The 26,919-nt window shown below is 52.6% G+C and overlaps 1 protein-coding gene across 2 annotated transcripts in view; it reads right to left on the reverse strand.

The window, feature by feature from the left end:
• Ece1 (endothelin converting enzyme 1) overlaps positions 1–26,919 on the reverse strand; it is a 101,103-nt gene that overhangs the window by 10,152 nt on the left and 64,032 nt on the right. For both annotated transcript variants that reach the window (XM_052716046.1, XM_052716045.1), the window contains exons 5-13: positions 18,252–18,373; positions 16,109–16,255; positions 15,357–15,422; positions 13,590–13,781; positions 6,570–6,712; positions 5,514–5,628; positions 2,562–2,672; positions 1,771–1,869; positions 1,089–1,166 (exon numbers count right to left, since the gene is read on the reverse strand). In XM_052716046.1, the coding sequence (XP_052572006.1) occupies positions 1,089–1,166; positions 1,771–1,869; positions 2,562–2,672; positions 5,514–5,628; positions 6,570–6,712; positions 13,590–13,781; positions 15,357–15,422; positions 16,109–16,255; positions 18,252–18,373 (1,073 nt within the window). The remainder of the gene's footprint in view (positions 1–1,088; positions 1,167–1,770; positions 1,870–2,561; positions 2,673–5,513; positions 5,629–6,569; positions 6,713–13,589; positions 13,782–15,356; positions 15,423–16,108; positions 16,256–18,251; positions 18,374–26,919) is intronic.

The raw sequence follows: 26,919 nt of genomic DNA on the forward strand, positions 1-26,919 counted from the left end.
TGGCCATTACCCCTCGCTGCCTAAACTAAGCTTTAAACTACCTTTGGGGCATACGCTTCCTCTTTCCGTTAGCGTTTCAAGGTCAAAGCCAAAAGTCTAATCATTGTTGGAGGAAGGAAGAGAGGAACCAGGGGCAGGAGGATGTCTGGAGCAGCAGCAGGGGGTGAGGGCTCACTTTGCTCACTGATTCTCATTGTGCCTTTGAAGATCTGCTTTCTTCCTTCATTTCTTCAAAGTGATAATTTTAAAATTTATGTGTGTGTATGAGTACACTCGTGTGTGTGTGTGTGTGTGTGTGTGTGTGTGTGTGTGTGTGTGTGTGTATGTGTGTGTGTGTGTGTGTGTGTGTGTGTGTACACTTGTGTGTGTATGGGTGACCATGGAGGCAAGAAGGAGTCAGATCCCCTGGAGCTGGAGGGGCAGGCAGTTATAAGTTGCCCAAAATGGATGCTGAGAAGCCAACCTAGGTCCTCTGCAAGAGCAGTGTGTGTTCTTAACCACCGAGCCAGCTCTCCAGCCCCTCCCTTACTCTTTTGATTTCTTTGTTAAGTTAGAGTCTACCCTATAGTCCAGGCTGGCCTTGAACTTGCCAGGTAGCCAAAGATGGCCTTGAACCCCTGCTCGTCCTGCCGCAGCTTTTGGAGAGCTAGGATTAGAGACATGTCTTGCCATGTCTGGTTATTCCCCCATTCTTTTTTTCTGTTCTGTGGTGATGAGGATGGAACCCATGGTCTCACACACTCTTAAGCACATGCTCTACCACGGAACCACCCTGCCCTAGCCATTCTCCTATGATTTCCCACTCACTCCCTGGAGGTGGCCATTTCTAGTGGGGCACACAGCTTGTGTTCTGGTAATAGCCACTGAGCAATGGCTGATGGTGGCTCCAGGGACACAGGAACCCCCACTGACCCAGGACACAAAGGAACAGGGAAAACCGTCCTCATGCCCATATCCCCAAACCCCACCCCAGGTCACGTTTGATATAGGCTGATAAGCATGTTATCTTCAGCACCTAAATCAGACCAACCCTGGCCTTTTCTCACGTGGGCATCAGGGAGTTTGTGGGGCAGGTGTAACTCACTTACATCATTGAACACTTTGTCCAGCTCCTTGGGGTCCATGATGAAGTTGGGGTAGCCTATCATGTTGTAGATGGCATCCGCCTGGACAGAAGGGGCAGAGTAAGACAGTGCCAAGTGATGCTGGCCAAGCCTGCCCCAGCTCTGTGGGGTCCAGGGTCAGGGTGTGTGCCAAGGAGAGCCAAGGCTAGCCTCCCGCCTCCCTAGGGCTTCTACATCTTTCCCTGGAATGAGTCTGGTCAATTCTGATGAAATGTCACTTCCCCCAAGAGAGCCATTACGGTTTGGATGTGTGCCCCCAGAGTCTACGCACTGTAACTGAATCCTATTTGGAACAGTGCTGGGAGGGAGGTGATTAGGTCACAAAGCCTTCCTTGGCCCTCGTGAATGACCACCGCCACGGTTGCAGGAATGAGTGAGGAGGAGCTGGTGCTTACGAAAGGGTTGGTCTAGCCCCTCTGTGGTGTGCATGTTCCTTGCCCCTCCCCCTTCGACTATGGGATGTCTCCTGACAGCACGCCATTGTAGGTTTCAGGATGTCAGAGTCCCGAGAGATTCACAGGGCACAAGGGCATCCATGCACATCTTCACTGGACAGAACCTGTCCCACCCACTCCCTCCTCCACCCAAGGCTCTGCTTCTGTCCTGGCAGCCTAGTACCCTCTGAACTCCCAGGCAGCAGCCTCACCTTTTCCTTGGCCGATCTCCGGGTGTCTTCATCCATCCACTTCAGGGTACTCAGGCTCTCCTCAAATGCCTTCTTGATCTCCAAGATTATCTCGCTGGCCTGAGGGGACAGATGCCACACCAGTAAGGGCTGGGCTATGACGTCACCTAAACGTATCAGGAGCCCTGTGCAGAAGGATGCTGCCAGCCAAAGGCTAACCTCCGGTGCTGGGTCGGGGAGGAGCCAAGTTTCCCACGCGTCCTCTCCTGACAGTATCCAGCAAGACAAGACTGCCTCCCACTGTCAGGACTCCTCACCTAAGATGAGGCAGGCTTTGGGGAAAAGCTTCTGTTGCAGGACTTTTCACCAGTGCACTGAGATTCCCTCAGAGAAGGCTAGAATACATAGCCTCTCCCACACTGACCGGAGCAAAGAAACCATTTTCCATGGAATGAGCTTTGAAATCTAGAGAATTTGCTTCTGAGGGATAGTTTCAAAAAGGTTGTGATCACTCCGGAGATGCAACCCTGGAAGGTAACTAAGTCATGGCCAGACCTGGAGGCCAAAGACAGGTGGAAGATTCTAGAGGACGGTGGCACTGTCCAACAGCAGGAGTGGTGGGATTGAGGCGGAGGACCCGTGACTCCGACTGGAGTCCATCTGTTAACGGCCGACTGACATAATTTCTGTGCACTCGGCACTATCAGCAACAAAGCCTGCAACAGAGGCCGGGGTGTGGCTCTGTCGGGAGAGCGCTTGTCTAGCACGCACTGGTTCAAACCCCAGCACCCCTAACCACAGGAGGCACTTACTATGTTCTTGCTGTCTTCAGCAAAGGTTGCTTTCACAAACATGGGGCCCAGGGCAAAGCCCAGGTTGTTTTCTGTGTCACTCACGCAGAACTTCCAGCGGGGGAGGCAGGTCTGGAAAACACATGTGTGGGTGTCAGGGGGCTCAGTCCCCTTTCTCCCAGCCCCTCCCATCTGGAAACTGGTGCCACCGGGGGCCTGTGCTTTCTTCCGGAGCTTCAGAGAGACACTTTTTCTGACCCAGTGGGAGCTACTCTAGGCACTGAACCAAGAAGACACAGGACTCGGGGATGGAGTGCTTGCCCGGCATGCATGGCGCTGTAGATTCTGTCACCAGTACTGAAGGAAAACATAAGATAGATGTGACAGCCTGGAGTTGGTGACTCGAGGTCTGAGACTAGCCTGTGCTACAGAGTAAGACCACCTCTCTCTCTCTCCCGCCTGGTTCTCCCAAAAGGCCTGGGGATGTAGCTCAGTTGGAGAATGCAGAAGGCATGGGGTCCTGGGTTCAGGTCCCAGCATCACATAAAACTAGATATGGGGCCCGGTATGGATACACACACCTTTAATCCTAGCACTTAGGAGACAGAGGCTGACAAATCTGTGTGTTAGAGGTCAGCCTGGTCCACACAGTGTGTTCCAAGCCATCCAGAGTTGCAAAGTGAGACTCTATCTCACACACACACACACACACACACACACACACACACACACACATACACACACACACACAGACAGACACAGACACAGAGTTGGGCATGGTGGTGCACACCTGTAATCCTAGCACTAGAGAAGTAGAGGCAGAAGGACCAGGAGTTCAAGGTCACCATTTTGGGGTACACTGTGAGTTCAAGGCTAGCCTGGGCTACATGAGACCCTGTCTCAAAAAGAAAAAAAAAAAAAAGAAAAAGAAAACCAAGATGAATTCTCCTCCAGGGTCTTGGAGCAGGTGAGGGGTGTGGTTGGTGTACGGAGTCAGTCTCTCTCCAGCCTCTACTTTGGCCTCCTCTTGCCTCCCAGGGCATACTTCTACTTGACAGTACAAAACCTTCTCAGGGGGCCAGGATTGGGCCCACCCTGCTCCAGCCTCCTAGAAAGAACACAGCTCCAGCCACAGCAGAAGGCTCTCTTCTCAAGGCTTCATGTTCACAGGATGCCTGACTAGTTTAAACTGGAAACAAGGTGGCAGGCTGCAGCCGGAGTCTCCCTGAAGCCCTGGGAAGGTTCATCCCACTCGTCCCTGCTTGGCAGTCCTTGTGGACGGTGTGACCACACACATGGGAGCCCTGCTCACACAGACAGCTGCTGCTGCAGGGCCCTCTTCACCCTGGAGAGTGGGCAGTGACAACCCTTCACACTCCACAAAGCCGGATTCATATCAGCCCCAGGCTGCTCACAAAGCAACGCCTGTCACAGACAGATGGACAGTCAAAGTGTGGGGGTTCATACAGCAACGTGTGGATAATCAAAGTACAGAGGGGTTTTGTTTTGTTTGTTTTTTGGTTTTCGAGACAGGGTTTCTCTGTGTAGCCTGGCTGTCCTGGAACTCACTCTGTAGATCAGGCTGGCCTTGAACTCACAGAGATCCGTCTGCCTCTGCCTCACAAGTGCAAGGATTAAAGGTGTGCACCACCACCACGTGTCCAAAATACAGGGTTTTCATACTCATTATGCCAGTTGGCCCAGCAAGGAACAGACGGTCAGGGACCCAGCTGTATAGACGAGACCTCCACGTTTACTGAGAACAAGAAGTTGGCACAGTGTACATGTGGGTACCCCACCAGGCACTGCCTTCTCAGGCTGTTAGGTCAAAAGTCCTGGGAATAGTTCCTCTCTGGACTGGGGTGGCGAGTACCTCAGGGATCTCATCTGTCAAAAGTCATTTCAAGTTTTTAAAAGAAAATTTTGTGTGTGTGTTCACATGTAAGTATGGTATGGGCATGCTAATGCCACAGTGAGAGTGTGGAGGTCAGGGGTCGAGCATTGGGCTTCTCCTTCCATTTTAAGGCTTTTAAGGCAGGGTCTCTGTTATTCCACCAGCTCAGTGGGCCCACGAATGTCTGCGGATTCGCCCATCTCTGGCTACTATCTCTCTGTAGGAGCGCTGGGATTACGGATGCATACAACCACATTTGGTTTTTATGTAGGTTCTGGGGATTTGCATTCAGGTCCTCATGCTTGTATTGCCAACGTTTTACCCACTGAGGCATCTCTCCAGCCCTATATATCTTACTGTATGTAGATTTTACCTTACACATTTTTTTACAGCAAGAAAGATGGAAAGTGGGTATACTCTGGTGCATGTAACCCCAGCACATGGGAGAGGAGGCAGGAGGAGGAGAAGTTCAAGGTCATCCTCAGCTACGTAGTGAGTTTGAGGCCAGCCTGGGCTATACAAGACTGTCTCAAGAAAAGACAGAGGGTAGGTGAGATGGCCCAGTAGGCAAAAGGGCTTGCTATACAAGTCTGATGACCTGAGTTCAACTCTTGGAAGCCCTGGTAGAAAGAGAGAACTGACTCCTGCAAATTGTCCTCTGACCTCCACACACATACCATTGTGCGCACACACACACATCACACAATAATAATTAAATACAAGAAAACTTAGAAAAGACAATAGTGGCCTCACTCCCAGGCTTGTGTGGATCACACACCACACAAGGGAAGCAGCCATCCATCACTAGAGTGAAGGCGCTGAATGAAGAGCCCAGAGAGAGTATCTACCTCTGCTGTCAATCAGTTCAGTTGCTAAGACACCTCTTTGCTCTTTGTCTCAGCATCCTGACCTCCTTCCAGATGCTCCTGCCCACTTCCTGCTGGCTCAGGTCCCCTCCTGTGCTCCCATGGACAGCAGCTGCCCCCCCTCGGGTGGCTCTCTTCATTCTCTTCCCTTACGAGACCCACAGCCACAGTTGCAGCAGAACCATACATGGGTGCGCACAGTAGCGTGCTCACCTTCTTGGTCCCGTACATGACCTCCATGAACTTCTCATCGGCATCCTGAAAGCGCTGATCCAGGAAGGAGCTTGTTTTCCGAACCAGGTTCCACATCATGTAGTTGTTGAGCAGGCTGCGGTGACAGGACCAGAGAGAGCTCAGAGAACCCTGGGCAGTGTTTCTGACCTGGGCTCTTCTTCAGCCAGTCCACATGGCTGCTTACCACCCTCTAAGCACAGGAAACATAAGCTCTTCAAGGTAAAGCCTAGCTCTTCCAACCACAGAAAACCCCTGGTGTCTAATGCAATCACTTGTATACCGCTGGTACTCAATAAATGCCATTGCTTGATTACTTCATCCCAGTTAGAAGGAGGCCAGCTAGACTCAAGGTTCCATGATTGGCAGCTCCTTCTGACCCATCTCCAGGGTACAGGAAACTTGCCATGCTTGTAAAGAAGTCACCTCAGCACAAAGATGTCTGTTGAACCTAAACACCTGACAAACGTATGTTTATGATGGAATACTGTGTAGCCAGGAAAACATGTGCAGAGTTGGGATGTTGTGAGGGAGCATGACAAAGGCCATGGGAGAAGCGTCCGGTCCTGAGGACGGAGGAATACCACCTATCAGGTAACCTCTCTTTCTCCATGTGCACACACGAACACACAGATACACGTCCTGGGAGCGCCTCTCTTCCCCTGTATCTTCCCACATGTCTGTCGTTAAAATCTACAAAGTGTCACTGAGTAGTAACTGAAACTAGTACCTAGCATTTACTGGGTTGAAGTACTTGTCAGCACTACCTTCCCTTAGTTCTCCTACCTCTCCACAGCCCGACTATACAGGTGGGAGAGGGATGGGGGAGGGGGCGGGGGAAGATGAAACTTGACCCGATGCTACAAAGCTATGAGAGGAGGAGCTGGGACTCGAACCCGAAGTCATAACCAGGAACTTCCCACAGAAGCCCACCTGGGGCCCCTTTTCTGCGTGCCCATCACGCCTGAGGGCAGGGCGGCCAGCCGGGGAGCCGTCCCAGACGATCCTGCCCCCTTAGTCCCTGGGCATCCCCCTTACCATTTGTCGGTGTTGTTGATGAGGGTGGAGACTTGTCCCAGGTACTCCTTGTCATAGACCACGATGGGCTCAGACTCATTGATCTCCACCGGGTAAAAGATGGTGTTGAGAAAGGGCAGCCAGTTGATGGCGGGTGCCAAGGTCTGCAAAGGAAGAGGGCAGTATGAGTGTGGCCGGGCCGCATCCCCCTCAGCCCAGGGCTCTAGGCCATTCCTCAGAAGAAGGCATCATTGTGTTCTAACTAAGGGCAGAGTAGGATGCTGTGGGCCAGGGCAGGGCCAGGGCTGGCTGGCCAGTTTCTGTCTGAAGCCGTCTAAGGAGCCAGGTGACAAGACCTCATCTGAGGGGCTGGCAAAGCGACCTGGTGTTTAATAGCGCTTATTGCTCTGGTCTGCCAGAACCAAACCTGTTTGGTTCCCAGCACCCATGTAGGGAGGCTCACAACCACCTGTAACTCCGGTCCCAGGAGATCCAACACCTTCCTCTGGCATCTGTAGGTATCTGCACACACATGCACATACCTGACAAAATACACATACATATGAATAAAAATAAAATTAAAATAAAAAAAGAGACCTCCCTTGAAAGCTGGTGCAGCTGAAGCTAGCACTGAGGAGGCAGATGCAGAGAGATCTCTGTGAGTTTGAGACCAGCCTGGTCTACATAGCAAGTTCCAGGCCGATCAGGGCTACATGGTGAGACCCTGTCTCAAAATAATTAATCTTTAAAAATGAAGATAGCTGGGCAGTGGTGGCACATGTCTTTAATCCCAGCAGACAGATCTCTGTGAGTTCAAGGCCAGCTTGGTCTACAGAATGAGTTCCAGGACAGCCAGGGCTACAGAGAGAAATCCTGTATCAACCCCCCCTCCACACACACACAAAAAGGGTGGCAATAATTTTGCCTTCCCCTTGGGTCCTCATGAGGACCAGCCAGGGCCATCTGGAGTAATATGTATGAATCTTCTCCAATGTACGTGCCACATACGTGGGGCTTGGTGGATGAAGGCAGCTACCTCTCTGACTTTCCTAATTTTGTTGTAGCTCCACCTAAAAAAGTAACAAGAACCTCATATGACTTGCTGGGGTTGAAGGCATGCATCGTCATGTCTGGCTATCCCCATTTTCAAACTCATTTATGGATTTGTGCATGTGTGTCCACCACAGTCTGCATGTGGAGTTGAGAGGCCCACTTGAGAGAGTCAGTTCTCTCCTTCCACTCCAGCTCAGCTCGTCAGTCTGGCACATGTGCCCTTCACCTGCTGAGCCATCTCACCAGCCCTGTATCATCATCTCAAACCCTCCCCCTTCCCCAACAAAGTATCATTATGTAGACCAGGTTGGCCTTGAACTTACAGTGATCCTCCTGCCTCCGCCTCCTTCTGTGGGACTGCACCATCATGCCAGGTTCATCTTTAAGTACGACTGAGTCCAGCTGAGTGGCATTAGCCATTCACTGCTTTGCCACCATCATCCCTCCCCAACCCAGGCTCAAGTTGCCAGCATCGAGCCAGGCTGAAGAATTCTACTCCCAACTTCCCGCATCCCCAGAAGGTGGAACCCATCCTCTCTGTTTCCTGTCTCTATCCAGTCTACACCAAGAACCTCAGATAAGTAAGGACACAAAGACAGTCTCTGTCCTTGCATTTGTTTCTTCTGATGCTTGAACCCGGGGCTTTGCACACGCAAGGCCAATGCTCTTCCACTGAGCTGCCCCCCAGTCCCCGGCCCCCAGCCCCCGACCCCCGGCCCCCAACCCCCGGCCCCCGGCCCCCAGCCCCTGACCCCCAGCCCCCGGCCCCCAGCCCCCCACCCCCGGCCCCCGACCCCCGACCCCCGGCCCCCGAAGTTCGCCCTTCGGGAGCTGGCTGATTTCACTTAGCACAGTGTCCCCAGAAGAGCTGCACAACTTTGGAACGGCCAGCCCCAGCCCCGCGTCACCCACATGTCCCATTATTTTTAGTGTGCCACTTTTCAGAGCGTGAGGTCTCTCAGGGCTACAGGGACTGTGCTTCAGCATACATGACCATCTGCAGCAACGCATCATGGGCACCTGGCTCTTAGCAAGCCAGCCATCAATGGCAGCCGTTCTGATCACTGTTCAAGTTCTGTCCCGAGCGGCCCTGGCCCTGAGGAATTTCAAATTCTGTTCTCCTTTCCCTTGAGGAAGTAGAAAATGTCAGGTAAATAAAGCAGCGAACGACACCTACGCTGTAAAAGCCCCTCATGTGGGAAAAAAATCAGGTAATGCCATGAAGTTCATCTGTAAGGTCAGAGTAGCACACAGCCTGCCTGCCCTCAGGGAGAGTGGAGGTCAGCCCTAAGACCCTCTACTTAACAGGTGATTGTGCATGGGGAAAGGTGACTTTCCTAAGGTCTCATGTCAGCTAGAGCCTGTGCAGGTCTGCAAAGCGGGTTCAGTCACCGCTGGGTTATTTGCTTGTTGGCGGTGTTGGGCATTGAACTTGGCCTCCCGCACACTAAGCACATGGGCTACACCCCTTGGACACTGCTTCTGGGTTTCAAAGGGCATTTCAGCTACTGCAGTACAGAGAGCTGGAAGGACAGACGTGAAGCTGAGGCTGGGCCTGGCTCCCAAAGGCATTGGTGAGCTGGCTAAAGCTCCCAGCCAGCTCCCAGCAAGGGGTTGATTGGAGCCTGGGATGGCGAGTGTTCCCACCGAGGCTGACTGTACCTGGCTGGAGACTGAACAGCACGGTGGGCAGGGAGCCAGTGTGCCACAATACATCCCTGCTGCAAAAGAGATGCAGGCTGGGAGTGAGCAGAGCTGATGGAGTCCCCAGCAGGAACCAGCTCAGGGATGCTGAGCCACTTCACAGCCGTTCTCTAACACGGAGACAACCCCCTCATCTCCCAGAGCTGCCTGCTCTGTCCTCTGGAAATGGCTTGCCCTGTACCAAGCATCCTTGTCCCCTGGCTCGTCCTCTTTACCCTCTTCCTGGCAGATCCTCTGGCTCTGAGGAGGTTGAGAGGTGCACTCGTGAGTTCTTCAAATAGGGCTCAGACTCACCCACCTGACAGCAGGATCCTCTGGCAAAGACCCCAGGGCGGGGTGTGGGGGGGGGGCGCGCGGGGGGGGGGGAACGGATACATTTACAAATGTCACTGCGCACGTAATTTGTGAGAACCACGTGTCACTGGAACTCTCTGACAGAGATATAGATGGTGAAAATTACCACGGACTCTACACAACCTGTCCCTGTAGGGCGAGCAGATGTTCCCACCGGGAAGTACCCTGGCTCCGAAGTAAGGAGCCGTGTATGAACACTAGGATTTTCAAATTTCTGGCCTCGACAGCTTCAATGATTCTCAACTTAACATGTTTCCCTGGAGATGGCTGTTTTAGTCAACTGGGACATTCTGCTGTGACTCAGTCCCCCTGAGGACGCTGATGAGCTCTATTTTCCACACTTGAAGCCAAGGAGCCCTGCTGAGTACCAACCAAAGAGGCTTGGGAAGCAAGAGAGACCAGCAGAGTGGCACACACCTACAGTTCTTGTGCTGGGGAGGCAGAGACAGGAGGATCACGAGTTTGAGGCTAGCCTGTACTACAGAAGACCCTGTCTCAAAGTTGCCAACGCTGGAGTGTGATATGGACATGTCATTTATGGCTTGACTTTGTGCAGGGGCAAAGCAGTGTTGTCTTCTGGGACATGATAGGGGACACTCCTGAACAAGTGTCTGCACAAGATCAAGCCAGTCAGCACTCCGGCATGGAGTGAGAGGGTCTCCCAAGCCCCCACCCCCAGCTGAGGAGCTACTGACAGTTGATGATGGCCCCTGGAAAAGGGAGTCGGCTTTCTTTAAGGATATGATCCTTGGTAGGCTGACCATGCTACAGTGGGTGGCCCTCCACACAGTGGCACACATTGGACTTGGTAGATTATTAAAAAAAAAACAAAAGAGGACAGGAAGTTGGGAGTGGGTGTGGGTGGGATCTGGGAGGAATTAGGTAGAAGAGAGGGTGAATTTGGTTAAAATACATCGTATAGCTGGGTATGGTGGCACGTGGGAGGCAGAAAGAGGTGATAACTGTGACTTTAAGGTCAGTCTGGTCTACATAGCAAGTTCCAGGTTTGTAGGTTTGTAGTGCAATGGCCTCAAACTATATAACATATATATATATATATATATATATATATATATATATATATATATATGTATGTATGTATGTATGTCTGGAGAGATGTCTCAGTGGGTAACAGCACACACTGCTTTTGTAGAAGACCCAAGTTTAGTTCATAGTACCCATGTCAGGTGGCTAACAACTGTCCATAACTCCATCCCTCGAGGGTCCAACACCCTCTTCTGGACTCTGTGGGCACGTGCACTCCTGTGTCCATACAAGCGGACAGACACATATACAGACAAATTAAAAATAATAAAAATAAATCTCTAAAAAAAACAAGCTAAGACTGGGATGTGGCTCAGGGGCAGAACAGTTGCCTAGATGTGCAGGTTCGGTTCCCAACACTGGAAATAAAACAGAAACAAAGAGAATTGATAGTCTCGGACTCCTCCCCCAGTGGGGAGGACAGAGGAGGGAACCTAGCCTCCAACAGTTGCCTTTGACACAGAAGCTCCTCTGAAAGAATGGAAGTGTCTGGAGAGACAACAGGATGCTTGAGATTCATGGCTCTGAATCCAGCCTCTACTCCAGGCTAGCCTGAAGCCATCTGGTACAGGCGCAGGGCTAGCCGAGAACCACATCATGGAGCTGGTGGTGCCTTTATTTACCCAGAGTTTGGAAAGAAAACTAGTCTTCAGCTATCAGAGAAGATGCTCTGTGCTAAATTAACCGCGATTATTTTAGTGCTGGAGACCCAGGTAGCATTGCTTGCTAGTCACGAAGAACAATCATCAGCATTGCACAGGCCTCCTCCTCTCTGCCTTATTCCAGCCTCACGGGGTGCAGGGCTTCCCCAAGATTAGAGGTATTTTCCTGTATCTGCACATCTGTCCAATCCCAGGCCCCCGGCTGACATTCCCTGGCAGCTGTTCTCCAAAGACCCCAAGAGCTACGTGGAGAACTGCTGTCCCTTGGCCAGGCAGGGGCTGTGTGCCATTTACCTTTGCGTTCTGACCCAGGACAGGGCTCGGAGAATGGGCCATGTGCTACTTTACCAGGAAGGAGACTGAGGCTCAAGGGGTTGTTGAGTCATGTGACTTGCCTCAGCTCACACAGCTTGAGATGGAGTATGGCAGTGACATGTTCTGACCCCAAGCCCAGGCTAGCACTTGTAGGCTGCTGCCTCTGAAGGAACCATCCCACCTGAGCACTGAGGAGCAGGCTAGGTAGAACCAATTATCTTTCTTTTCCTTTATTCTGTGGAAGAATAGCTCAAAGGTAAGGGAGAGGGGAGGTGGGGTCCAGACTCCGGCGACCACTGACTGAACACAGTATTTCTCTGGGCTGCTGAGCCTTATACCGTTCCGGGCACCAATTTCAGCATCAGACTACTGTGAAGCCCCCATGGTAAGACCTGCAGGGCTAGGGTACACCAAATTATGCCAAGCAAACAACATCTCCCTCAACCTTTTAGCCTCAGAGCGGAAAACAGTGCCAGATGGTGCCCGACACAGACTACCTGTCTCCATAACAACCCGCTCAGCGCCACTTCCCCTGGGAACCTGAAGGCAGCTGGCAGCTGCAGGAGGCCTGAGTGGGCTCTGGCTCCTCCTGGGACTCTTATGGCCTGGTTTAAGTGTGCCAGTCATTAAACTTGGGTCCCTACCCTTCCCTGCCCAGATCAGGGCCAGCTTCTCTTCCCCCAAAGTCCTTAGCAGAGATATACAGACTGTTTCCTGGTGGGCAGGGCTAGCTGCGGGGCACAGGGGAGCAAGCCCATATGCACCTGAAGGAAGAAAAGAGGGTAAGACGTAGTGTACCTTCTGAGGGAAGAGACGAACAGACAAAAGCTGGCTGGTCAGATGGCAGGACCATGGAAACATGGTAGTGAAACTCAGGTTTCATGAAACAGACATGGTGTCCTTCTTGGGGCAAGAGCAAGGCTCAGTCAACAATGTCACCTGATAGAAGTCCCTCTCCCCTTGGGGCCTACAAGGCTGGATAGCAGGACAGACCACAAAGGAGGAACCAGCAGGTCACCACTGAGGAGCCCTGAGGCCCAAGCAGCCACCAGGGGGCAGCCTAGGACTGGACCGACGAAAGCGGCCACAGTAGGCCTCTAGCGGGCCTCCAGTTCTGGTCACACCAGAGAAAGTAGAGGTCCAACTGGCAGTTACAACTCAAGGATGTGTCACAGTCAAGAGTAGAGCTCTAGGGAGCCAAGCCTGAGTCCATCCAACTCTTCAGCCACTTAGGAGCCTCTGGGTCCTAACCATGTCACTTGGCTGCCCAGCTCAGAAAAGGCTAGGGGTATAGGGCAGAGGCAGGTAGATCTCTGAGTTTGAGGTCAGCTTGGTCTACAGAACAAGTTCCAGGACAGCCAGGGGTACACAGAGAAACTCTGTCTCAAACAAAACAAAACAAAACAAAAAAACTAGTGACATAGTGGTACACACCTTTAATCCCAGCCCTTAGAGGTAGAGGCAGAAGGATCTGAAGTTCAAGGTTATCCTTGGCTACCTAGTGAGTTCAAAGCCAGCCTGCAATACATAATACATAATACACTTCATTCTCAAAACAATGAAGTGAAATAAGCTTTGTAGGAGTTTTTCATTAAAAAAAAAGAAAAGCGAAACACTATATCCCACAACTCTGAGGTGCTCCATCACCAAGCACAGGACACACAGTACATGAAAGGATGGAAACATCCCATCCTCGGGGGCTGTCATCATCACCACGGTCTCCAGGGAAATAGTTCAGAAAGCGGCCTCGCTTTGGCATCCCTTCCTGTCCTCGTGGTCTGTACTGGGTAAGGTTCCTTCCCTCAGCAGATCAGGTCGCTTCAAGGACTGGTAAGGTGGGCCTGAAGCACAGGTCCCCAGGGCCTGCACTGGAGCCCCGGCCCCGATGCATGGGTACCCTTCAACTTACCTGCAGCTCGGCAGCCGTCACTTTGTGGTAGATGAGCTCCTCATCACGGCGCTTCTCCTGGGGGATGGTGATATTGGCTAGTGCTGTCTCAAAGTCCAGGATCTGCTGCATCTGGGGCCGGATGGAGTCCTCATCCCCACCACCCAGCAGCTTTCCCAGCTGGACCATGTAGTTCAGGTATCCAGTCAGCACCTGTGGGATCCAGCACCCCAAAACTGTTGGCGGCAGCCACCCTGCTGTCCTCTGAGCTAGAGGAGAGCAGGACAGACTATAGGCCAGCACATAAGCCCAGGAACTCACTATGTAGACCAGGCTGGCCTTGAACTCACACAGACCCACCTGCCTCTCCTTCCCTAAAGGTGTATGCCTGGCTTGTTTTTCTATTTTTGAGGCAAGGTTTTACTCTGTAGCCCAGACTGGCCTGGAACTCACGGCAATCCTCCTGCCTCAGTCTCCCAAATGCAGGGATTACAGGCATGTGCCACCAAGCCCAGCTTCTGAAACGGCTTCAAGAATGACTTTGATGCTGTGTCTGTTCACTGGCTCCCTACAGGCCTCAGGATAGAGCTGAAGTGCAGGTTCCAGGGTGGGCTGGGGCGGGGGAGGGCGGCACACTGCTGCCTTGGACCTTTCTCTCTAGGTCCATTCCAGAGTCAATCTTCTATCTTTTGCATTTTTATTTTTTTACATTGTGTGTGTGTGTGTGTGTGTGTGTGTGCGCGCGCGCGCGCACACGCGTGCGCAAGTAAGGGAGAGAAAGAGAGAGAGAGAGAGAGAGAGAGAGAGAGAGAGAGAGAGAGAGAGAGAGAGGAGGAGAGGAGTGTTGGAGGTTGTATGCACTGTGTTGTGTGTGTGGAGGTCAGAGGACAGCCTTTTGGACTCAGTTCTTCCCACCTTTGTGTGAGTTCTGGAGATCAAACTCATTTGCCAGGTTTGTGTGGCAAGCCTCTCTGCCTGCTAAACCATCTCACTGGCCCAATTTTTATCCCTTTAATGCGCCTGCTCTGAGCCACCTGCCACTGTGTGTCCCTTGATCTGAGTCAAGTGCCCCGCCTTACATTTCTTCAGCTGCCTCTCCGCTAACAGTGTGAGGCTGTGTCTCTAGCCGGGTGATCAGTCAAGTGACGTTCACCTTTCCTAGACCTCGAGGTCCCTGGGGACCACCCCCCCAGCATCGGGCACTGAGTAGACACAGGTGAGAAAATGGAAGGACACGTGTGTGAGCCTCAGGCCAGGTCTCCCTGAGGGCATCACAGGCACAGACGGTTCTGGAGGAGCTGGCTCTGGGTGTGCAAACCAACCTCACCCTTACTGTGACCGTGAGCAGTCCCTGAGTGTCCCTGAGTTAGAGGCGAGGTAAAAGTCCCATCAACTTAATGGCGGTGATACCCACAAAAGGCCTCGTGCCTACGGATGGTGACGGCTGTCACCACTGTCTTCTTTAGAGAAGGGATAAATGATGTCCCTGTGCCTGCAGCGCCTGCCTGGAAGTTTGGGGACACCCCTCCCGCACCGAGGGCTGCTTGTCAACCTTCAGGAAACTGAGTCCTCTGTAGAAGTCCAGTTGTGTGGGGAGCGTACAGCGGGGCAGGCTGGGCGTGCAGAGCGGGGCAGGCTGGGCTTGCAGAGCAGGGCAGGCTGGGCTTGCAGAGCGGGGCAGGCTGGGTGTGCAGAGCAGGGCAGGCTGGGCGTGCAGAGCGGGGCAGGCTGGGTGTGCAGAGCGGGGCAGGCTGGGCGTGCAGAGCGGGGTAGGCTGGGCAAGCTCACCTTCTCATTTTCCGTCTTGTTCAGGTAATAGTCCCTAGAGGGCAAGCCGAGGCCGGACTGGTCCACCTGCAGAGAGATGCAGGGTGAGAGGGAGGCTCCCTGCTTGGCTACCACCTTCCCTGGGGCAGGTCCCAGCAGGAACAGAAGGAAGCTGATAGCCATCTCAGATACATCCACCCAGCGACCAGGGGTGGGACAGGTCCATGCCCACCAATCTGCAGAGACTTGGGTTCTTCTAAAGGGCTAGACAAACCTATTTAAACAACCCTGGGCCTAGGCAAAACACTCTATTTCACCAAACACTGTCCATGTGGTTCAAGCCACCCCAAGCTGTGTGAGCATGGTGAAGTTACTAAACCTTTCTGATCCTTTGGATCTTCCTCTAGAAAATAAGGGACATGGCTGCTACCCTGCAGAACTGGAATGGGACCTTGTGGGGGCAATGGTGGTAAAGGACCATCTGAGAGTTGGACAGGGAGGAGAGGAGCATTCTAGAGAGCTGCCATGGCTTCTGGTCCCATCTTGGCAAACCTCATCTCAGGTAGGAGTTATTATAGTGCATTTGGTTGACAAGGAAAGTATAGTTCAGAGAAGCTGAGCCACTTGCCTAAGATCACACAGCAAGTGAGTAGTATGGATGGGCCAGGTGAAAGCAGAGAGAGATGGACACATAGGCCAGGGGCTGAGGAAGGGGAGCAGAGGTGTCACCGGTTGTGTTCAGGAGCAAGTGTCATCTCCTAGGCTCAGCCCACCTGGATCACATTGCTGTTGGAGTTCTTGGAGTCGGCACTGACGTAGACGGAGAAGAAGGGGGAGGTGCGGTAGTGGGCTGTGACCACCTGCAGCGTGTCCTGGAAGTTGTCCTTGGCCCAGGGTCCTGTGATATTCCAGCCTCCAAGCTGTGGGGGAGAGAGCAGACGGGGCTGTGTGTGTGTGCACGGGTGTGTGCCTATGGTGAGCTGGTGTGAGAACACTATGCACATCACAGAGTCTCATGTTCTGGGACTCTGGGGCAGTCTGTTCTCTGCCCTCCTAAGCAGACTAACAGGGTGATGTTCACTGAGGGTTTCTGTGCATTTTTGTGTATGTGTGTCTTAGTACTTAGGGCATCATTCATCTTGGGTTTTTATTTTGTTGTTTTTAGATTCTCTATACAGACAGGGTCTCACCATGTAGCCCTGGCTATCCTGGAACTCACTATGTAGACCAGGCTGGCCTCGAACTCACAGAGATCCCCTGCCTCTGCTTCCAGAGTGCTAGGATTAAAAATGTGTGCCAACACACCTGGCCACTTATCCTTAAGTGTGCTAAGCGCACACAAGGCTGTTGCTCCCACATGGCTGGGATGGAGGTGGGTTTCCTGAGTCACACGGACACAGTGATATTGAAACATAACTCCAGAGGTGTTTACGGGGAAAAGACTGAGAAGTCACAGTCGTCTTGTCCTGCACACTGGTAATGAGCGCTTGCTCCACGAGCATGGAAACCACGTTGAAATTCCAAGCACCCACAATAAAAGCTGGGTGCAGCTTCTTGCAGGCCTAATGACCCCAGTGCCGTAAGAATGGGAGGATTAGCTGGGCGGTGGTGGCGCACGCCTTTAATCCCAGTGCTTGGGAGGCAGAGGCATCACAGAGGATCTCTGTGAGTTCGAGGCCAGCCTGGTCTACAGAGCAAGATCCAGGACAGGCACCAAAAAGTACACAGAGAAATCCTGTCTCAGAAACCAAAAACAACAAGAACAAAAAAGGGAGGGCTGCAGGGACTTGCTGGCTATCCCCATGTTCAGTGAGGAGACCCTATCTCAGGGGACAAGGAGGAGAATGACAAAGCAGGACACCTGATGCCTTCCTCTGGCCTCCATGTGCCCCAACACACACACACACACACACACACACACACACACACACACACACACACACACACACACCACACACACACACACACACATACTCTACCCTTGGCCCCCCCTAGCTTGGCACATGCTGGCCCATGGGACCTGTGCAAGAGAGGATGGACAGATACTGTCCCAGGGTCACCAACTCCAATGCAAGACCTTCCCCAAGGTGAGCTGAGAGGCAAAGCCCATGAGGGAGGAGGGCTGACTAGAAAACCTTCCCAGCCACCTCTGCCTGGACTGGGAAGCATGGCTAGCCTCGGGCAGCCCCACTCAGAGGCGACCCAAGACTGCAAATGTGCTCAGGATGAACTGGTTGGGGCGGGAGGCCAGCGATGTAGCTCAGCTGGCAGAGCGCACATCTCACATGCACAATGCCCTCGGTTCAGTCTCTAGCATCGCACAAAACCAGGCATGGTGGCACATGCCTGTAATCTCAGCCCTCAGGAGGTCAAAGCAGCAAGATAAGAAGTTCAAGGGCATCCTTGGCTACATAGCAAGTCTGAGGCCAGCCTGGGCTATGTGACTCTGTCTCTAAAAAAATAAAAACAACAACAACAAAAAAAAAAACCCCAAAAAACCCAACAAAGCAAAGAAGAAACGGATGAACAAGTTAGTGGTAATCAGTAGGGTCCTCCTCCTGCAGAGAGCTATTTCTGACCCAAGAGTCTAGGGTGCTGCTAGAACAGCACATCCCTTTACATCATATACACAGAACCAGAACAGCAACAGAGAGGAAGATTTTAATACCAATACAGTCCTCGCCTCTACCTAGACACACACATTCATCCCCCCTCCACACAGACAGATCCACCCACACAGAGCCATGCACATACACGCTCAGGCAGCCCCAACACCCACAGCAGACTGATGGGCACCGAGCTCCGGCTGGGTGTGGTATCTGGAGGTGTGAGGAAGCTGAGAGCTGGGGCGGAAGCCAGAGGGCCTTGCAGGAGGCCGAGCAGGGGGAAGCAGTGGACGTCCACCTGAGCACCCACCTTCTCAATCAGCTCCATCAGGGGCTTGGCCCGAAGCTCCTCAATCCTAGTTTCGTTCATACATGCACGGTAGTACACTTGGGCCTTCCTCTCTGCCTCACTCACGCTGGCCGTGGAATTTTCTAGAATGTCAAGAAATAACAGAGTTGTGTCCCAGCGGGGTGAGTCCTTCCCGAATCCTAGGCACTCCGGGCTGGACAAAAGCACCATGGTAATTACCGTCTGTGGAGGAGAAGCCTTGTCCCAGGGTGTATATAAGGGCCTCTGGACAGAGTGGACAAGACGAGGGGTACCCCTGAATTTTAGCTGTTGTCAGAAGTGTGTCCCATGTTCCTCCTCTCTGCAATGGCCTTGCAGATGTGTCTCGGGCATGGCAATATGTGCTGTGTTGGATAATTTTGTGTCAACTTGACATAAGCTTAAGTCATCTGAGAGGAGGGGACACGAAGAAAATGCCTCTATAATATCAGGCTGTAGGCAAACCTGTAGAGTATTTTCTCAATTAGTGACCGATGGGGGAGGGGCCTAGCACATTGTGGGTGGTGCCATCCCTAGGCAGGTGGTCCTGGGTTCTATAAAAAAGCAGGGTGAGCAAGCCATGATGAGCAAACCTGTAAGCGGCACCCCTCCATGGCCTCTGCATCAGCTCCTGCCTCCAGGTTCTGGCCCTGTTTGAGTTCCTGTCCTGACTTCCTTCAATGATGGGCTATGATGTGGATATGTAAGTCAAATAAACTCTTTCCTCCCAACTCGCTTTTGATCATAGTGTTTCATCACAGCAATAGTAACCCTAACTAAGATATGTGCCCACCCAACAGGATGGTAGGTTTCCCTACCAGCCAGCACAGGGCCCTGAATCCCTGCCTGCAAGGTGGGCACCCTGCCATGGTTTTCAGATCCCAGATGACCTTGTCTGGGAGAAAGGCAGGAATTGGATAAGGCTTGAAAGGCTTCATTCATTAGGAACTGACTTCCTGCTTCCTCCTGTGAGGGCTAGATATGTTTGCTGGGCTTACAGAGGACTCAAAGCCTTGTTTTCCACATTCCAACCTGGTGGCCCAGGCTGGAGCTGTAACTCATCCTACTGGGGGACAGGGTGGGCTTAGAGCTTCCCGAGCACCCAGGAGACTCCCTCCTCCTCCTCCCCCTCCTCAGCTCCTGTACTACCTGCCACCTGCTAAAGGCCACATGCCTGCACATGTGTGGCCTGGAAGGTTCCTGTGGCTCCCAGGGTAGTCACACCACTTCATGCTGCTCGGGCCCTCAAGGAGCCTACTGTGCACTAGAGCCCCTGTATCTGAGCAAGTGAGCATGCACACGCGCACACACACGCACACACACATGCATGTACACACGCATACAAACACATACATGAGTCCAGCTTCAGAGTGGGCAACTCTGCCATGCTGAGACCATTTTTCCTCTAGTTTCTGACCCTGAAGCCTTTTCCTTTGCTTCCTTTCAAGATCTACCCAGCCCTTCCTCTTCCATGAACTAGGCTCTGGTGGGATCCTGTGCCTCCATTCACCGGGTAGACACCAGAGATTCACTCTGGGCCACACACCATGTAACCACCGGGATACCAAAGGCAAGGCCTCTGCTCCATGGGGCTTCTGCACAAAACCCTGTGGAAGCCAGGCTCCACTCCCAGGTCCTCTCAGAGGCTTGCTGATCTGAAGCCTCACTCTAGGCCTTCTGCACACTGGGCATGCCTGGATACTGGACACCAGGTTGAGCATGAAGTTTTACAGACAGACATGGGACCTGCTCTCTGACTCCAGAGAGCTCATGATATGGACGAGGGACAGGATGAGAGAAAAGCCTGCAGGGGACAGAGTACTGTGAAGAACACGGAGGCTCTGGCTTCAAGCCGAGATTACGTCAGGTGCCACCGCGCTCAGTTTACCCAGTGCTGATGTCACACCCAGGGCCCTGCAATGCTGGGCAATGCTAGGCAAGCAGTCTACCCAGGAAGGTGCAGCCCCAGCGCCAGACGATGTTCTGTGTGAGCTAAGCCTTGAAGATTCAAAGGGGTTCACAGGATGGGGGAAGGGCCCTTGGAGGGGCAAGACAGCAGAGGGCCAAGGAGAGGAGCACAAAGGAATAAGTCTGTGGAAGAGAGACAGCCCACATCACAGGAAGGTGATGCCATTTCCTGGGGAGTCTTTTTTTTTTTTTTAAATTTATGTGCATTGGTGGTTTGTCTGTATGCGTGTCTGTCTGTGTGAGGGTGTCAGATCCCCTGGAACTGGAGTTACAGACAGTTGTGAGCTGCCATGTGGGTGCTGGGAATTGAACCTGGGTCCTCTGGAAGAGCAGCCAGTGCTCTTAACTGCTGAGTCATCTCTCCAGTCCCTCCTGGGATGTCTTAATCAGCGGCTGCATCTATCACCTCCAGAGTCTCATTCCCCATCCTCATCAGAAATGGCACCAAAGCTGTCACTGACCAGCAGGCCCCAAGGGAGTGATGGGATGAGGCCTCTAGTAGAGGGAGGCTGGGAACAGGAGAGCAGGGATGGGAAGGGGGAGTGCCTCACACCCCAGGGCCTCATCTCCATGGCAACATTCCCACCAGCTCAGCTCTTAGAAGGGAAAGCAGAAGCACCAGGTGCTGGCCAGGCCCCAGAAGCTTTCTGTCACCATCCACACCTGGCTCTGGCCATGACCCTAAGAGGCCAGGGCCAGCATCAGAGGCAGAACTCTGTGCTCGAAAATGAGCCTGGCATCTGCTTTCCCCAGGGCCCCAAGGCCACGGAGATAAGGGACCTGAAGACAGGCTCCCCAGGGACAGCCTGGCTGTGCTCATCACAGTGTGTTCTGAGTTCCAGCTGGAGGCCACCGGCTCCTCCTTCCCTGGCATCTGGAGGGCGAGAGGACATTTGCTTCATGAATGGGCACCCTTTCACCTTTCCTGCGGGGCTTCCCTGACCCAGTTCAGTTTCTGTGGCCGTGCTCGTGGCTCTCCCACGGCTCATCATTCAGTGTCCACGGCTGGCAGCTGCTGGGCCAGGTGTAAGGGGTGCATGGGCGAGGAGACAGCCACCAAGCAGTGATGAGAGCCCCTAACTGCATCCTGGGAGAGCATGGGAAGAGAAGCTGCAGGGAGCCCAGGAGGATGGAAGAGGAAGCCCTGCCCTAGCTTCAGGCTGAAGGAATCGTGAGCAAGGGCTGCGTCTGGACTGCCTCTGCCTCACGTCCTGTATCTCAGTCAACTTCGTGTCCCTAGGACCAGGCATACAGTAGGCCCTCGGCCACACGTGGTACAAGAGCAGAGCTCGGTGTTCACGGAGAATAAGGCAGAGCATCATCTCTGGGGGAGTAGGGAGGTCAGTGAAGGACTCTCTATCAGGCCCAAGCACAGCAAACAAGGCCCACCCCCTTCCCTCTCCCTTACTAAACCGTTAGATTACATTCCTAAAGCTAGCCCCCAAGGTCTAGTCCCTTACTTGGCCACTGATTCCTTCCCGAGACTAAACACCAAGATCCAACAATCAAACTTCGTTATTTGGCTACACTGGCTGACTTGTCCAATCGGGACTTACCAACTCACCCCAGCACAGACTTCCCCTTTTTCTCCTTAAAACCCACCCCTGCAAACAAAACAAAACAAACAAAAATACCTGCTGCTGCTCCTTGCTGCCTGCCTTCGTCTGATACAGAGGCAGTCCCCACCACCCCTCAGCTTGCCCCTACTGGGTAATAAATCTCCAGTGTGCTGAGAATTTGGTGCCTGGGTGTGCCCTGGGCTGACTCCAAGGGGCCTCTCATCCCCTACAATAAGGCCAGTGACAGAGCTATAAAAAGAGGAAGGTAGGCAGGATGTGTGGGCACCATGGGGGATGGGCATTCATATCTCTGCCAGGTGTATCTCACCCGGGCACCCATGCTGACCTGGTTGGGGCAGAAGCTCAGGGACAACCTGAGACACACTGGTCTCCTCCTCACTCCTCATTCGGGAGCACCTACTAGCGTGCAAGCTCCAGAGGGACCTGAACTGAACCAAGCCAGCCTTCAGAGCCGGGGAATTGGCTCGGTCGGCAAAGCGCCTGCTATGCATTCACGAAGACCTGAATTCAGATTCCCAGCACCCACGTAAGAGCCGGGTACGGCTGCACGCACTTGCAACCCCAATGTCGGAGGGTAGGGGTGGAGGCATGGAGACAGGTGGATCCCTGAAGCTCACTGGCCACACAACCTAGCTGAACCTGAGAGCTACAGGCTCCGTGAGAGATCCTGTCAAAATAAGTAAATAAAAGGTAGAGAGCCACGGAGGGAAACACTTGTCCTTGGCCTCCAAGTGCACACTCACATCCATGCACACACCTGTGGGAGAACACCAGTGATGGCTGCATGCCATCACTTCAATAGACCGGGTGAACAAAGATGGGTCTTAGGCCCAGGGGTGGCAGAGAAGAGGTGGGAAGCACTTGGGATGTGAAAGAAAGAGAGCTGAGCACTGGGCTTGGCTTCTTCAGCAGTCGCTACAACTGAGTGGAATGTAAAAGCCAGGAGAGAATTCGGGAGAAAAGGAGACCTCCAGGACTCCGGGGCGTGGACATCGTTTGGCAGCATGGGACCAGACAACAGAGTTGCCAATTGCCTAGTTACTTCCTTACAGGGACCCCATGTTCCAGAAACTTCTACAGTCACTTCCCCAAAGTCCCAGAGAGGAAAGACAGCACACTGTTTAATCGGCCCTCTTTTTCCTCTGGGAGTTTTTCTTGGATCCCTTTCTCACATCGCTGCTGGGGTTAGGAAGCAAACGCCCAGACAGCCAGGCAGGCAGGGATTGAGATGGGCTGCAGGAAGAGGGTGCCTGGGAATTCCACGGTCTCCCCGGCTGCCACCGCATTGTTTGGGCAGAAGCATGTGGGGCCTGGAGTCTCCATCAGGGCAAGGCCAGTGTTTATTTTAGATAAAACCACAGACTCAGGCAGACAGCTCCAGGCCTCAAGAGCTGTATACAAGAGGGGAGGGGGGACTGATAAAGAGGAGGCCAGCTCTTTGTGACAATACCATTGATACTTCCTGGTGCGGAGTGCAGGCCGGGGCAGGCCTGTGTCTCATCATCACAGGACACAAAGGGTTGGATGTGGTGTTATCAGCCAAAGAGAAGGAAAAAGGGGCCAGGAAGGTGAAGGAGCCTCCTGACAAGGGCCAACCGACTGACTAACGAACCTGCTGGCATTTGAACCCGGGTTCTTAAGCCTCCCTGAGAAAGCGGACTGCCTCTCTGCACGTGGGCGTGGCTACGTGTACAACTTGTTATAACACTCCCCACAAGCAGCTCTTACTTGGATCACACCCAATTTACAGGCAAGTGATTGGGAAACTTGTCCTAGGTCACATAAGCAAGTGGCTGAGGCCAGCACTGGCCCTCCAGTCCCCCTGTCTTCTTGTTCCTGCTTGCCAGTCAGTATGCTGAAAAGCCAGGCCAGAAGACAGTCCATCTACCCCCACCCAGGAGAAGTCCTGCACCCACCTCCCTTCCTGAATCATCAAATCCACCACAGCCGTTCTACAATGAAAGTGTGCCAGCTGCTGCAGACACCACACCAGAGGAAGCCTTTGCAAGGCAAACGGAGGACAGGAAGAGGAAGCCGGGTGAGACAGTAAATATTGGGAAAGCATAATCAAAATGAAAATGAGATGATATGGGATGATATAATTCGTGCCAAGTCACCAACATGCCCTCATTTCATGAGACTGGAATCTTCTGTGTTCACAGAGCGGCTGGTATCAGGGATGTAGGAGAGGAAAGGCAATAATAACTTTCCCCTTCCGTCCCCTCATGCACCGCCTCCAAACCCCCAGCTCTGGTACCGGAGATGGACCCTGGAGCTCGTGCAAGCCAGGTAAGCACTCTCCCCGAGCTGCCTCCCTAGCCTGGAGAGCTGATTGTTCTTTACGGACTCCACGCTGCTTCAATTGTTACAGCAGGCTTGAGTTAACTATTTTAAGTATTCATCCTTGTTTTGCTTTTGAGTCTGCATCTCATATAACCCAGGCTGACCTTGAACTCAATATACAGCAAAGGATGGCCTTGAACTCCTGACCTTCCCATCTCTGCTTCCAGAATGCCAGGATTACACCATGCCCAGCTTTATGTTTTCATCCTATAAGATGCTGTAAATCTGAAAGGCACATCCACGTCAGTGTGGCTCAGGCCCCCGGAGGCCCTTTGGTAGAAGACATAGCAGGGAAAAGATAGTTTAAAGGGGCTTAGGAAATGGCACAGTGTCCTGGAAACATAAGAATCTAAGTTTGGAATGTCAGCACCCATGTAGAAGCTGGGTGTGGCAGCATAGGCCTGTAACCCCAAAACTGGGGGATGGAGACACGTCAATTCCAGGCCTCACTGGTTAGCCAGTCTAGCACTAACAGTGAGCTCCAGCTTCAGGGAGAGACCCTGCTTCAAAAACATGTGGAGGGGCAACTGAGAAAGATATTCAGTGTTGACCTCTGGCCTGCACACAAATGTGTGCGGGCAAGCACCCAAATGCACGCACACACACACACACACACATACACAAACACACACACACACACACACACACACACACACACACTCCACACACAAGACAGAGAGGGAGCTATTGGTCTGGAAGGGTTCGTGGCAGGCTGTCTAGATGGTGAAATAATATGAGCTAAGCACAGCTGGAAAGCCAAAGTCAAGACCCAGTCTAAAGGCTGCTATAAGCTGTGACAGTAATCCCAGAATTTAGGAAGTGAAGACAGGAAGGGGGATAAGCTGAAAATCATCTTTGACTTCATAGGGAATTCAAGGCCAGCATGGGCCAGAGACCCTGAGGAAGGACGGAACAGAAGGAGGGAGGGAGGGACAGAGAGAGGGAAGGAAAAAGGAAGGGAAGGAGGGAGGGAAGGAGAGAAGGAGGGCATAGCTTGTTCAGAAGACATGGCTTGTTCAAGGCTACACTGCACGTTCATGTTAACATCTGTGCTGTGTTGTGGAATATTAGTTAAAGATGTGTTACATTCTTTCATGCTGTGGAATATTCGTTTAATGATGCAAAGATGTGCATTCTTTTATGTTGCATTGTTTGACTCTGTAAAGCTGTGTTACTGTGTCTGTCTAAAACACCTGATTGGTCTAGTAAAGAGCTGAACGGCCAACAGCTGGGCAGGAGAAAGGATAGGTGGGGCTGGCAGGCAGAGAGAATAAAAAGAAGAACGAGAGAAGAGGGAGGAGTGAGAAAAGGAGGAGAGGAGGATGCCAGGGGCCAGCCACCCAGCCACCCAGCCACCCAGCCACCCAGCCACCCAGCCAGCTATGGAGTAAGAAGTAAAGAAAGGTACATAGACTAGAGAAAGATAAAAGCCCAGAGGCAAAAGGTAGATGTGATACTTTAGGAAAAGCTAGCTAGAAACAAGTCAAGATAAGGCCAGGCATTCATAAGAAAGAATAAATCTCTGTGTATTTATTTGGGAGCTGGAGGGCAGCTCCCCCCCCCCCAAAAAAAACCTAAGTGCTGTTGGGCTAGCAGCATAGTCCTCACTGACATTCCAAATGCCCCATTTTATCTCCCTAATTCCTGAGAGCCCGCCCCAGGCTACCTTGGAGGTACGGAGCACCCTTGTGTTCCAGTGCCTGTCAGCTATTAGCCCTGGCTCCTTCTGAGGTCTGCCGGCTGATCCTTTGTCTTAGGAAAGCTGAAGCTGGCTGGGCCTTAAGCCCTGGAACATCACTCACTCATTTGCTATCTGCTCCTTTGGGGCTTTCCCAGGTATCTTATAGCTAGAGAGCCACTTCTAGATTAGTTTCCAGGAGGGAGGCTGGGGAAGGTGAGCCTAGGACATGCCTTGGGTGTATGTGTGTGTGGCGGGGTTCCCGACCGGTATGACATGGAGGTGACCTCAGCTATGTGGGGCCCAGGGCTTGCCTGGCCTGTAGAGCTTAACCAAGTAGCCCCTGGGGAAGCAAGCCACAGGCCTAACTCCCAAGCAAAACCAGGCCTCTCCAACGTGGATGTGGTTTACAGAGGGCCAGGAATGAGACAGCACAGACTTTAGACCCCACGGCTCTAGGTCTGAACCCCTAGCTCCACCATTTCCTGGGAAATCCATTTTTGCCTCTGAGTGTCATCTGCAGTGGGGCCACAGGCCTGGACCTCTGTTGAGGCATCAGGAAAAAACAAACTAAAAACTTGGTACCTTACAGATACACCCAGTACCACCTTCCCTGATAGCTGGTCCACATCAGGGTGAGCCATAAGATAGTCTAGGACTTTGTCTTCCTCTGATCCCTCACCACATCCTTACCAGTGATCTACGTGAGAGTCAATGCTATGGAGGAGCCAAGGGCCTAGGAGGTGCCCTCTACAATCATGCAGTTTGCTAGGAAGGAGTCTACTTGGAATTCATACAAAGCCACCAGAAGGGCAACTGTGTCAGAAGGGCAACTGTGTTTTGCCGAGCACTTGAGGGGCCAGGCCCCATGTTCATCCCTCTGAACCACTGCGTGCAAGTCAACACTCACAGTGACCTTCCCCGTTGGACGACACCGAGAACCATGTTTTATGGAGTTTGGAACTGAGGCGTAGAATAGGGGGTGAGCAGCCAAGCTGGTCTGTAGGGGGCTTCTGAACTCTGCAGTGTGGCCCTGATACCATTGGGCCCTCTGTTCCCCAGGTCTTTTTATGACTTATTT

Source organism: Peromyscus californicus, unplaced genomic scaffold (assembly GCF_007827085.1).
Source record: "Peromyscus californicus insignis strain IS unplaced genomic scaffold, ASM782708v3 Scaffold_5__1_contigs__length_169319896, whole genome shotgun sequence".
NCBI lineage: Eukaryota > Metazoa > Chordata > Mammalia > Rodentia > Cricetidae > Peromyscus > Peromyscus californicus.